The sequence below is a fragment of the Bufo gargarizans genome, chromosome 3 (genome assembly GCF_014858855.1).
Source record: "Bufo gargarizans isolate SCDJY-AF-19 chromosome 3, ASM1485885v1, whole genome shotgun sequence".
Lineage (NCBI taxonomy): Eukaryota > Metazoa > Chordata > Amphibia > Anura > Bufonidae > Bufo > Bufo gargarizans.
Genome location: NC_058082.1, coordinates 290,765,065 through 290,778,719, shown reverse-complemented (window position 1 = coordinate 290,778,719; position 13,655 = coordinate 290,765,065). Strand labels below are relative to the sequence as shown.

At 37.9% G+C, this 13,655-nt stretch overlaps 1 protein-coding gene across 2 annotated transcripts in view; it reads left to right on the top strand.

Annotated features, from left to right (window-relative positions):
- VMP1 (vacuole membrane protein 1) overlaps positions 1-12,974 on the top strand; it is a 154,993-nt gene extending 142,019 nt beyond the window's left edge. For both annotated transcript variants that reach the window (XM_044286305.1, XM_044286306.1), the window contains 2 exons: positions 10,817-10,919; positions 11,704-12,974. In XM_044286305.1, the coding sequence (XP_044142240.1) occupies positions 10,817-10,919; positions 11,704-11,847 (247 nt within the window). In that variant the 3' untranslated portion in view covers positions 11,848-12,974. The remainder of the gene's footprint in view (positions 1-10,816; positions 10,920-11,703) is intronic.
- The last annotated feature ends 681 nt before the right edge of the window (positions 12,975-13,655 follow it).

Below are 13,655 nucleotides of genomic sequence, written 5' to 3'. Positions count from 1 at the left end.
GAAAACACTTAAGTATTAAGCACTAGTCCAGCGCAACCCCTACTAATGGCTAATCTGAACTATTGTTGCATAAAACTACCAACATAAATATATATGTGTGTATTTATATGTGTGTGTGTATATATATATATAATATATATACTCCTTAACATTAAAATTGCAACACCAATAAGGAAAAGTTGTGAAATCATCATGGAAATCATAGGATTTATAGACCTGTTACTGATATGTTTCGAATATTTTTTCCCTTTTTGTGCCATTTGCATCTCAATTTATTCAGTGTCCAATATGAGCGCCACACGCAGAAATACACGTACTTACACACCTTGGCATGCAATCACTGTGGTTAATAATGGTTGTCTGAGGAATGTTATGCCACACTAAATGCACTTGGGCACGCCAATCATCAAGATCCCCTGCTGGCAGCTCCCTTTGCATTTGCCAACCAATGATGTCCAAAATGTGCTCAATGAGAGACAAGTCTGGAGATGCTACGGGCCTTGATAGCACATTTAGGCCACAGAAGGCTGCTCACAGTTGCCTGAGGAGCATGCGGCCCGGAGTTGTCTTGTTGACAAACAAGACTCTTTGAAGAAATGGCCATACCACTGGTTCCGCAACCACGTCAATGTAACACTGAGTTGTTAGTGTATCTGAAATGAAGACTAGAGGTGTCCGGCTACCATACATTATACCACCCCACACCATAATCCTGGTGTGACGTTCCCTTGTGAAGGCCTCTTCATGACGTTGACCATGTGGTCTCCAGAGCAATCTCCAGCTGTCAGTGTATCTGAGACAAAAGCAGAACCCATGTCTGAAGTGGATAGACTTCCATTCCTGCTATGCAACATGCTGCCTTTTGGCGTGAGGTCAATGGCACACCTCTGGCTGGATGTCTGGCTCATAGACCAGGGTCATGCAAACGCCTTTCAATTGGTTTGTGTAGATAATGTTTGCTCCCATAGGCGTGGAATGTGATGTCCAATTTCACTTCCAGTACAGAATGGATAACTAGCACCATTATTCTAATAAGTCTGTGCAGAGGTTCATCTCTGTGCACCTCTTGCTGTAATTTCAGTTTATAGTCATTCTCTCAGCCACCGTGCCATGCAACGTTGAAAAGTGCTGACATTTGGCTTAGGCGAGTAGCAATCTGCCAGAGTGATAAACCAAGGTCTTTCAGTTCAAAGATTCTGTCTGGCATGTCCATGAACACAAGGTATCACACAATCATCCCACACAAAACGTTGCTTTCCATCTTTTATGCCCCTCCCACATGCCTCAGATTGAAGCTAGGTGCTTGAAAATTGTATCATCTGCACATCTTGGAGACACCTGCTACTTACTCAATTTGCATAACCTTCTTGTCATTCTTGGTGTTCTAATTTCAATGTAACGAGTGTATATACACTACCATAAACCTGGTTTTATTGCCGAGGTCTGGAACCTGCAAGTTACCTGTATGTGATCCAAGTGAAACATAAGATATACTGACATAGCTGGTTTTATTGGCGGGTATTACAAGTCACCTGTATATGTACAATTAAAACAGTTTTCTGCGACTTGTATACTGATGACCTGTTCTCTGCGTATTGATGTCCCATCTGTGCCTGAGCTGGCAATGAATGACAGCGAACATCCAACTGCAGTAGTGTGGAATTGGCAATGAACTGGCCATACAGCCTGGTTAACTGCTTAGATTCCATGCTGTTTGTCAAACTATCACCCCTTAGACTACCTACCTTCCTTGGCATAACATGATCACTCTGTTTGAGCCGGACGTCACACAGACCATAGTATGCCTTTGGCATGGCCCAATAGTTGCCTGCCAGTTCTACACTGATGGACATTAATTCAGTGCAGTAGTAATGGTTAGGCTCTGTAGTTGGAAAAAAACTTTTTTTTTTTAAGTTTACTGAAGTTTAGAAAAAGAAAGAAGAACAGAGGTAGAGAAAATAAACATTTTATATGACCATAAAAACTGTTTTTAAATATAAGTCCTAAAAAAAACTATAGGTTGTTACAACACACACCACCTCTAAAGAAAATCAAAAGCTTTAATAACATTACATTGTACTATATGTACTCCCGTGTACATACATATGGGTCCTCACTGTACATGGTAACCAAATATGCCACAATAAGGGTTATGTGAACTAACATTTTGTAATCGTTTCCCTTTAAAAAAAAATAAATAAATCATTTCTGGCTTTTCCCCCTTGAAAACTAGAAGTGAATGGTTTCCTGGTAGCTTTCTCCTGTTGAGCAACTTATTTAAGTAGAAGTACACATCTGCTAGCCCCCATGTGACAAACTGCTCATTTAGGAAGATATGTTATTTTATGGCTTATTTTGTGCTGCTAGATTGGATCTGGTGCTGCTAACCTGTTTACTCATCACCCTGCTGGCAATCAGGAGACAAAACATGGTCTTAACATGCATTTGAAGGAGGTATGAGAGGTGTAGGTTCTCTGTCTTGAAGCCAGAAGCACCTGGGGCTCGAGTTTCTCTCCAGGGTATTTTGACCTTGTTTGGTGAGTCAGGCTATTGAAGTCTGAGGTCCATTCTGAGTCATCCATGATGGCATCTTGCTATTGGTGCAGCCTCAAGGAAATGGTTGGTAAAATAACATGAGAATCTTTATCAGAGCAGGAAATGACAAGTCATTAAAATACTAACCGTTGGTGATGTTGAGATCACTGCTTGGAAAGGAAAAGAAAAAAATAAAACAGTCACAAAGTTCACGTATTCACATAGATTGCATGATGATGAGTATCTTCATCTGCTTCATAGTTATTTCTTCAGTTTCTGCTCATGTTTTTTACTATACATGCTTTATACCAAAAAAAAGTCTCACATATGAATACGTTTTTGTCTTGATTAGTCATGACTGCTTCTGCAGATTGCTAAGGGTCAACCATACAATGGAATAACAACTGTATATACTGTAGGTAGGACAAAGGAAATCAGAGCATAAATCTTCACAGGCATGAGGTAGAGCAAGAAAGAGGAAAGAATGGAAAGTCAGACAGCAGGGAGGAGATCATTATCCAGGGTTTATGGTACATATTTAGGCTTTTTTCACACACTGTCCCAGATTTACTGATCCTACAGAATGAGTAACTTTAGACCTGCAACAGATTTATCACAGGGGGCGCAGGCTGGATAATAAATCTGGTGCAGGGATAGACACTTGTCACTGACTAGATACCAACTATTGGTTGACTTACTTTAAGACCGATTTTTACTCCAGAATTGCATCGAAATTATGGCGCAAAATGGTGCATCATAGGCCTCACCCAAATTACGATAAGCCCTGTCCCCTTGTTGATGGAAAAAAGTGTAGAAACCCTAGATCAGTGGTGGCGAACCTATGGCACGGGTGCCAGAGGCGGCACTCGGAGCCCTCTCTGTGGGCACCCGCACCCTAGAAAAAGTCTAAAGTTTACCATAGCGTTCCTGCCATTCATCAGCACAGGGTGCACTATGAACGGCACAGGCAGCGCACTGAATGTAGGCAGGCTGTTATAGCTAAATGATAAAGTACATGGAAGATATACTATATTGGACTGTAGTATTCAGGTAAAATTGCTGTGTTAGCACTTTGTGATTAAATAAGTGGGTTGCAGTTTGGGCACTCAGTCTGTAAAAGGTTCACCCTCACTGCCCTAGATGCACCATTTTTTGTCAAATTTTTAGCGCAGACACATTAGTAAATCTGGGCCACTCTTTCTTTTTTGTGACTTCTTCATTTAAAAATTCCATGAATTTCATTTTTTTTTTTTTTTTTTTTTTTTTTTTTTTTTTAGATGGCATTTTTTTTATTTACACAGTTTCTTGCATGCATTTCTTCTTGTGCTATAGGAAAGCCTAGGGGAAAACGTGTGAACAAAATCTCCACACCTAGAGTATAAAGGGACAGATTAAACTGGCATGCATGCCTTGCATTACATTTACTGTTTTAAACTGTTAGGCCCCTTTCACACGGGCGAGTTTTCCGTGCGGGTGCGATCCGTGCGGCGAACGTATGGCACCCGCACTAAATCCTGACCAATTCATTTCTATGGGGCTGTGCACATGAGCGATGTTTTTAACGCATCACTTGTGCGTTCAGTTGAAATCGCAGCATGCTCTATATTTTCCGATTTTGACGTGACACAGGCCCCATAGAAGTGAATGGGGTGTATGAAAATCGGATGGCATCCGCAAGCAAGTACGGATGCCGTGCGATTTGCACGCATGGTTGCTAGGAGACCATCGGGATGGAGACCCGATCATTATTATTTTCCCTTATAACATGGTTATAAGGGAAAATAATAGCATTCTGAATACAGAATGCATAGTAAACCAGCGCTAGAGGGGTTAAAAAAAAAATAAAAAATTTTTTAACTCACCTTAGTCCACTTGCTCGCGAAGCCGGCATCTCCTTGTGTCTCCGCTGCTGATGAACAGGACCTGGGGTGAGCTACTCCATTAAATAGAGCTTAAGGACCTTCGATGACGTCACTCCGGTCATCACATGATCTTTTACCATGGTGAATCACCATGGTAAAAGATCATGTGACGTACCATGTGATGACCGGAGTGACGTCATCGAAGGTCCTTAACCTGTATTTAATGGAGCAGCTCACCCCAGGTCCTGTTCATCAGCAGCGGAGACAGAAGGAGATGCCGGGCTTCGCGAGCAAGTGGACTAAGGTGAGTTAAATTTTTATTATTTTTTTTTTAACCCCTCTAGCGCTGGTTTACTATGCATTCTGTATTCAGAATGCTATTATTTTCGCTTATAACCATGTTATAAGGGAAAATAATACAATCTTCAGAACATCAATCCCAAGCTCGAACTTCTATGAAGAAGTTCGGGTTTGGGTACCAAACATGCGCGATTTTTCTCACGCGAGTGCAACGCATGACAATGTTTTGCACTTGCGCAGAAAAAATCGCGCATTTTCCCGCAACGCACCCGGCTCTTATCCGGGCAAAAAAAATGACGCCCGTGTGAAAGAGGCCTTAGAAAGGAGGCATGTTCTAAATGCACCTCCATGCCAAAAATGCACCAAAATTCTGCGGCATTTTTGGAGTGAAACCATGCAAACATAGGTAGTGTAGAAGTTTTTGGGCACACGGACACATATTTTTTTTTAGTGCTTAGACAAAATTCTGGAGCATGGACAAATTTTAGTGCAGAATACTAGCGTAAATCTGGTGCAAGATTTACAATACTCTAAATTTACAAAGGTCTGTGTTGTAGAATAGTAAATTTGTCTATTATTAAGACAATGATTCATATTCTTAGTTGCTATTAGTTAAAGAGGACCTTTCTTGGGTCCAGACATTATGAAATAAGGGGGTTGTGTAGGGCATAATTAATTGATGTAATATCGCTTAGTAGTGTGTCTGTCCGGTTTAGTTGCCGTTTAATTATGGAAGCAGTAGCATATAAAGCAAGCATATGCAGCATTTTCATGCATATTTAGAGAGCGAAAATGCATAGTATACGCATAATATTCTGATAGACTCATTGACTTCTTATGAAATCAGATCCAGCAAGTTTGTACAAGAGCTTAGAGGGAAGATTTTGAGCTGACTGGGCCCAGGGAAGGATGCGATTGTCTGAATCTGTGAATTCTCTAAGCAGTGGGGTGGAAAATATTGACTTTATATAAGGAGAAATAATATTAATGTATGGAAAGAGCAAAGATAAAGAGGCCATATATTTCTATAATATTCATATTTATTTTAACAGTGCATATGATAGCTAGTTAATATATATTAGTTAGGTATGTGGTGGCTCACCTACTGCGATATATGGATTAAGGTGCTCTGTTGATTAGGCTTCCCCCCAAAAAGCCTCACGAAAGAATAAAAGCAATTGGTTGGATTAACAGGCACTCTATCATCCAAAGCCTTGGATGATAGAGTGCCTGTTAATCCTACCAATTGCATATATAACATTTTTACATGATATGGTTGATTTGTAATGTAAAATTAGGCTCCATAAGACGCCCATGGTACATACGCCTCCTCCTGATTTACAATTCAAAGGATTTTGCATATGTTCTTTATTACTGTACATTTTTGCTGAATTCCCTTCATTTAATATATTGTGCACTTTTAGATTAAATACTTTTGAACAATAAATTAATCCCTGCGAAATGTTATACCACTTGTACAGTATATGCTACAGTTTGGCCCTAGGTTTATCTTTTTTCAGTTTTTGACTATTTCCATTCACCTTCTTTGCTATCTAGGTCTTTTGGTATATACCAACTTCTTATAGTATAAATGCTGGAAAATGATGTAATTCCACGTGAGAAATGGATGGCACGCCAGTGATTTTAGACAAAATTTGTAACTTTATTTCAATCCAAGACACCATAATGGGATGCCATAACACAAACATTGGTACATAATGGTTGTCTGAAATAAACCTGTATGTATTATCTGTATTGTGAGCACGACTTCAGTTCATATACATGTACAACTGATATACTCAGATTAGCAGGTACAGATTTTCTACATTTGCTTTATACCTTTTATGAATATGCAGCAATTACAGATTCTTCATATTTTCTATGTTTGCTATATGCCTTTTCCGAATATTTGCATTTGGGGTTGGATATAGATAAAGCCTATTCATTTTATTAGTTATGCGGTATATAGATAGTATGTATAATACAATAATATACACAGCAATTCTCTGACTATAGGTGGTAAGTAAATTATACTGAATATGTATCTAGAGAGGGATAGCTAAGATTTCCAATCAGTAAACGACATTTAATGGTGTAGTTTAAGAGGACCTTTCTTTATTGTGCTCAGCTTAATTATACGATGCTTGATAAATGAAATATATAGTGAAATACAAGTTAGTATGTTCTTGTACATATGATATATTTGGTTTGCTCTTTTTGCTGCAGTAGCCTAGTTATAAGGGATATATTAAATATGCATTTTCTGGATGATGCCTGATCTGTGGCTTCTAAATATCCAAATTTGAGATTTCTATTTAAGTGCCCTGACCAGTACTAAAAGTAATACAGCAACACTGACTTAATATATGTAAAATGCACTTTCACTGATTCAAACACTCCATTAATACTGATAAGACAAAACCAGTTCACGTAGATCCAAACTTCACATTCAAATCAATATTTTGAAGTTGCATTAGAGATTCTTTACATATTTTTGAGGACTGAAACTCATTTTGGATTGTATGCAGAAAGAAGAAAAAGGTGTTTTATTCGTTTTCTTGTCTTGTTAATCAGAGACCTCATTGGCATCAAATACTCAATATACTGAGTACAAAGCAACCGATGTATATAAGCTTAATATCATAGCATAAATTATTATCCTCATTAAACGTTTGTACTGAGGTAATATATTGACCAGTACAATAATCTTTATTATGATTTACTGTGTATACAATATAGCATAATTTGCATCTACCATTGTCAGGGACCACACTAATTTCTCCTTTTAACTTTACCACCTATGACTCTAAATAAACTACTGGCTTTTTATCTTAAAGTGACAGTTACCTTTCTTACTGTGCAATCATGAAATTACTGATAATTCATGGAATATTTGCTCTCAAAATGACGATATCGTCTTTATTGTACTAAATTCTTAGAAGCGACGCCTCTCCGAAGGCAATTCAGAATTCAATGATTCACTATAAGTAGCGTATGTAAAGATGTTTTAGTAGTGAATGTATTTACTCATTCTGGTTTACTGGATTGCTAATTCAAGAGAGTTTTGTTTCCATCCTAAAGACTTCTTCACACTTGGGGTTTCCTGCAAAAGCCAAGGGCTCAGACTATATAAAATGGTTCTAACCTCAGCCTAAACGTGTGAAATGACACTTTCACTTTACAACCCACTTTTAAGTTCTTACGTTTTTACTACCTGTAGTAAAGTATCAGAATCGGGGACATAATAGAGCTCTATAAAAGTATAACAAAAATACATAATGTGACTTGTCTATATGTTTAGACGATTGTTATAATTAATATCTGTGAGTGAGTAGCTAGTATACAGTTTGTGTCTAAACACGAGTTGTACACATCCCTGGCAAATCTTGGGGATAATATGTTTATTATTACACCTCCTCTTCATGTCGGTTTTATGAATTTGTGTTGCTGTATTCATCAGCATCTAACTTTGCCAAAAATTAGTATTTACCGTATGTTGCTTGTAAATAATGTGATGCAAATGTAGAATACTAAATGCAGTTTCCTGCAATTTTTATATGTAAAATAATTTAGAAAAAAAAAGGCATGTGTAGAATAAAATCAGCACCTTCCATAGCAGCAAGATCTGAAATAACTCTCGTAAGCTATACATAGAATATAGACAAAAGCTGTTTATAATGCACATTGCATACAAGTCAAAGTGAAATTGTAACAGAATTGACAGTAATTACAATTATTTTATACATAAAGCTAAAATCACAAAATTTAGAGGCATAAGAAACATTTACCTCCTAAGCCATGCGTCTGCTGGTATAGCACTCAGTCTTTAACAGGCTCATTAGTCAACATCAGTATCTTGCTCATACTGTTCTAAGAGGGTCATTTCAGGGATTTCTTAACCTACTGATGATGAGTTCCATCCCTAGACCATGATTCAGACTTCTGCTGCAGGCTTTGTATTACCTCTTCCAGTTAATAGGGATGGCAGCCCATTGCAGTCGGCCTGACTTTGCCATGACATAATTATTAACCTGCTAATTTAGCTACAATGCTTATATCATCCATGAAAAAAAAACGATGGATAATTCTTTATTTTTTTTAATTCACTTATATTTTTATCAATTACAAGAGATATATGTGGAAAGAATCTTTTCAGGATCCATCCAAGCAATATTTTTTTTAAAAAATTTTCCACATATCTGTGCCCAAATCTCTTTGCTCCTTTTTTGAAATAGATGAATAGATTTATGTTACTACTTTTTCTATATTGCTGCAATGAATTTGAAATGTCCTTTTTTAACCACCTGGAAAAGCCCTTGGCTTTTGCATGAACTGTTGTATAATAGTATTACTATATGCAGTATGTTACACTGGTCAATGCGCATTACTAGCTATTGAAATGAATAAATATGTATATTGTATGTATGTGTATGTGTGTGTGTGTGTGTGTGTGTGTGTGTATGTGTATATATATATATATATATATATATATGTGTGTGTGTGTGTGTATATGTGTATGTATGTGTGTATATATATATCTATATCTATATCTATATCCTTGAATTAAACAGGGCCAAAATCCTAGACTGAGACAATAAATCCAAAAACCAGTGATAAAAAATAAAAAAAGGATTTCAGTGAGATTGTTAGGAATCTGTCCGTACCTGTTTATCTCCTCTATCTGTCAATATCTATCTATCATCACTCTACAGTATCTGTCTATATCTCTATCACTATAGATACAGTATCTGTCTATCCATTTTTCTCTATCTCTCTACAATATCTGTCTATCCCTCTTTCTCTATCTCTCTACAGTATCTGTCTATCTTTCTCCATCTCTATAGATACTGTATCAATCTATCTATCACATCTGGCTGTATCATCTGTCTATATCATCTATCTATATCATCTGTCTATATCATCTATCTATCTATATCCTCTATTTATATCATCTGTCTTTATTATCTATCTATCTACAGTATCTATCTGTCTACAGTATGTCGATCTACAGTATCGATCTCATATCTAGCTGTCTAATATGTCTGTTTATCCATCCTCTATCCATCTGTCATCTATGCATCTGTTGTCTGTCTATCTTAATAACGGAAGTGACAAGCTATCTTTTAGTGACATATTTTGTGTACATAGCAGTTGGAAGCCTCTGTAGTTCCCCCATCTGTTTCTCCATTTTATTTTACTTTAGTTTCCGGTAGATAACTACTTGTAGAAGTAGTTTATCTGCAAATAACTATTTCATAGCTACTTTTTTCTTCTTGTACACCTGAATGTATTTGCATCCATATATTGGACACCTCTGTCATAATGTATAGAACATCCAGTACTTATGGCCCATTTTTATACCGGTGAATAATGATTTAATGGCTGAAGTAACACAGAATATGAATTCCGCCATACAATAGCCCTGGAAATGATTTTAGTCCGGCTATGCTTACTAATGTCGGTGTGTAATGATATACTATAATAGTGCAGATACTTTACTTCCTTTGTTTCTCTCTTTCATTTCTTGTACTCGCTGACTTCTGACCAGCAGGGAGGTCCTTTCATAGCTAGCTAATCCACTCTTTTGCAATACCATGACGCATACACTATTCATAACCCTTGTGGTGCCAGGAGAGGCATGGCACAGTGCTTAGCACTGTACACAGCTCAATCAGGGCTGTAAAGGGTTAGGATACCGTCAGTTTTTTTCCCTTCCTTCTTCTTAAGAAAGCTACGCCTTTCTGAACACAAAGGGGCAAGCCTGGAGAAGGGTGGGCAGTTTCTGTTTCAAGTGAGGATGACACAAGCACCACTCATTTCCTTATTAATCGGTTCAAACCAGTTCTTACAGGAACCGCTGGTGATAAATGTGGGAGTTCTCAGAAGTCATTCATTTCATTTTCTGCACTGCACCAGTGCACATAACACAGCAAAGTGTCTCCCTGTCTAGGAGGGACACACATTACTCATGGTGCACTGATGCCCTCCCTATACCAGGGCACCATTCTCCTCTTCTTCTCGGTAGGTAAGTAGGAACCATTCTAACTACTTGTCTATTTTTCTCTTTTTCTTCCCATACATCATTCTTTTCACTGGACCCGTAATGGACATGGATGTAGGGCTGTTCCAAGTATCGGACCTTCCATACAAAAACCCTTCCAAGAATATCTGGAGGCTCAAAGGAAGAAGCTTCACCACAAAACAGATGCAGGAGCCCCGCAGGTAACAATAATCCCTTGTTTTATGAATTTATACTCATTTTGAAAGGTTTCATCCATGGTCATACACAAGTATTGCTGTTTTTTACTGGTTAATAGTACATTTATATTTGATGTATGGTTATCACTTTTATTATCCATTTTAATATATTGTATTATAATGTTGTGTAGGTCATGGACATACAACTTGTATTACGTTATAAATAAGAAATATAAGAACTTTATAGTGTTATAAAAGTACTTTAAAAGACTGGCTGGCAATTTTAGAATATGATATGATGCTTCCAGGAGATGAAGGTCATGTGTATCATTTCATGTGGCAGAGATGAAGATCTTTACATACGAAACATGTTGAATTAGACTTAGGACTATAGTAATAGAATAGATGATACACCAGGGTCACTCCCAAAATTCTAGGTTCGTAACGACATTGTCTACATACTGCTGCATCATGATAGATAAGATAGATAGATAGACAGACAGATAGATAGATCAAGCTGTTTAATGGGTGTTTATGCCAAATTTCTATAAAGTGGATTTGGATTGGGAATGTGACATTTTTAGTCATTTTTGTGAATGAAACACTGCCCTCTGCTGGCCAGATAAAGCATACTTACTGCAAGTTTGACAGGAAATAAATCGTCTTCATTGGGAAATGATATGGGTTGACACACAGAGCCTACTTAATTGGAACGTGGAGCAAGTAGCCTGACTTTGTGCCTGATGACTGCCTCGTGACCATGTTCTGTAATGACTTTACCATGCCACCTTGTGCTTTTGTCCTGCAGAGTGAAAACTGGTTATCGTGGGCGTTTGAGAAGCTGGTAATCGTTATGGTGATTTATTTTGTTCTTTCCATCATCAACTCCATGGCACAGAGCTACGCCAAGCGCGTCCAACAGAAAAAGTTATCTGTTGAGAAGACAAAATAAGGGGATGCACTCTGGGATTAACTGGGAGGGTGATAAAAGACATAATGCTACTAAACAGAACCTCAGTTGACCTGATTTAACCGTTAAATACAAATCGGCGAATTAAACTTTGGACATTTTTAAAACAAAATAATTTTTTTTCAAAATCGTATTAAATTATTTTTTTTTTCTAATTTTTCTTTTTCACGATATAAAATGTTAACAGTTTATGTGGATAAGAGATGTCTGTGTGGCAAAGTAAGGTAAAGTTTACTCTATTTCCACCTTCTTCTTCTGGTGAATGACTACTTTTTCTTTTTTCCTCCTAGTTCACATCCTCCTGTGGCTCTTCAGCTACTGGGACTCTACCAACACTTGCATGGTTTACCAACCTGTGGCTGGCATGCAGGATTGTGGTTCAGCAGTAACTGAACAGCCACACTGTGACTATCTTTGCTTGATCTCCTATAATGGAAGCACACCGGAGGTTTTGCAGAGCATTACCTTATGGGCTATACTAGTTGGTGTGGAGTCTTGGCAGATACCCGTGTCCTGGACTGGATGACCAATATGCACTGTTATTTTTGTCTCTGATACTTATTTAGTGTTGGGAAAGATTAGTGCATTGCTGTGCATTGTGCTACCAGACTTAAGGGACTCCTTTACGGTTAAGATTTTCTTGTCTACCTTCTGTAAGTAGGCATTGCCTACGATGCAATGTCTACCCTAAACTGTGTGGAGAGGTTTCTGGATAAGGTACTGACTCCATGATCATCACACCAGCATTAAGTATTTCTTTGGGACAGAGTACAGTAAAAGTTAAGTTTCCATGTCTGCAGCGCCATTGGACTCTCTCACTACAGAAATCTTGACTTTAGATATATAAAAAGATATATGGAATGATGGGAGTGATGACTAGCAATACAACATACTCAAAGAAATATTTTGTCTGGTGGGGTTTGTAGTCTATACAGTTTGCCCTTACAGTCCAAGACAAACTGCTTATTGAAACCAATGCACACTGTTAATAACCGTCCAGTTCTTTACAACTGACAACATTCATTTTAGTTTTTTTGTTTTTTATTCTGTGTATATATAATGGAAAGTTGAAACTGAACTTTATAAAGCCACCTTTGATCATTCCAGAACTTTTTCGTGTTGGTTCTTTACCTGCCCTAAGTGTAACCTTCATTCTCTCCTTGCCTTTCTTTGTGATGTATGCTTAGTTTTATATTTCTGTTGCATTTATTCTTTTGTCCACTCCACCCCTGTAGCTGTTGGACCAGAGTTTGTTGCGTGCATGATAATCCTCCCTGTAGGAAAAAAAAAAAAAGCTTTTGTCTGTGATTTCCCAATCATTCTGGCTTTGAAGAAGCAGGAACAAGGAAGTTTGTATTCAGCTCTGGCGCTGTCTTCAGTACTGACCTAATATTACAGCTGCCTTCCTAGAAAACTGCTTCATGGTTCCACTTGTTTTCCTGCCAAGCCTGAGTCACTGGAAGCCACATTAACTCCTGACGAGGGGTTTTATTCATTTTTTGAGTCGGTCAGAACAGCGTTGATTGATACACATACATCGCCTGGCATTGGGATACCGCTGTGCTCCCACACGTATGTAATGTGGATTGGGATTTGTTATAAGGCTTTGCTCATTAGGTCTTCAGTGCAGGAGGCAACTTTCCTGAAGTTCTGGTGTTAGGAACCTTGACATACTAGTATTTCCAGCTTAGACAGGACAGCCTTGCTTGCAGCACTATGTTACACAATATACATCTAACCTTATGGATGCACTTTATTTCTAGGCCCTCATCTTGCAGCCTTACTTATGC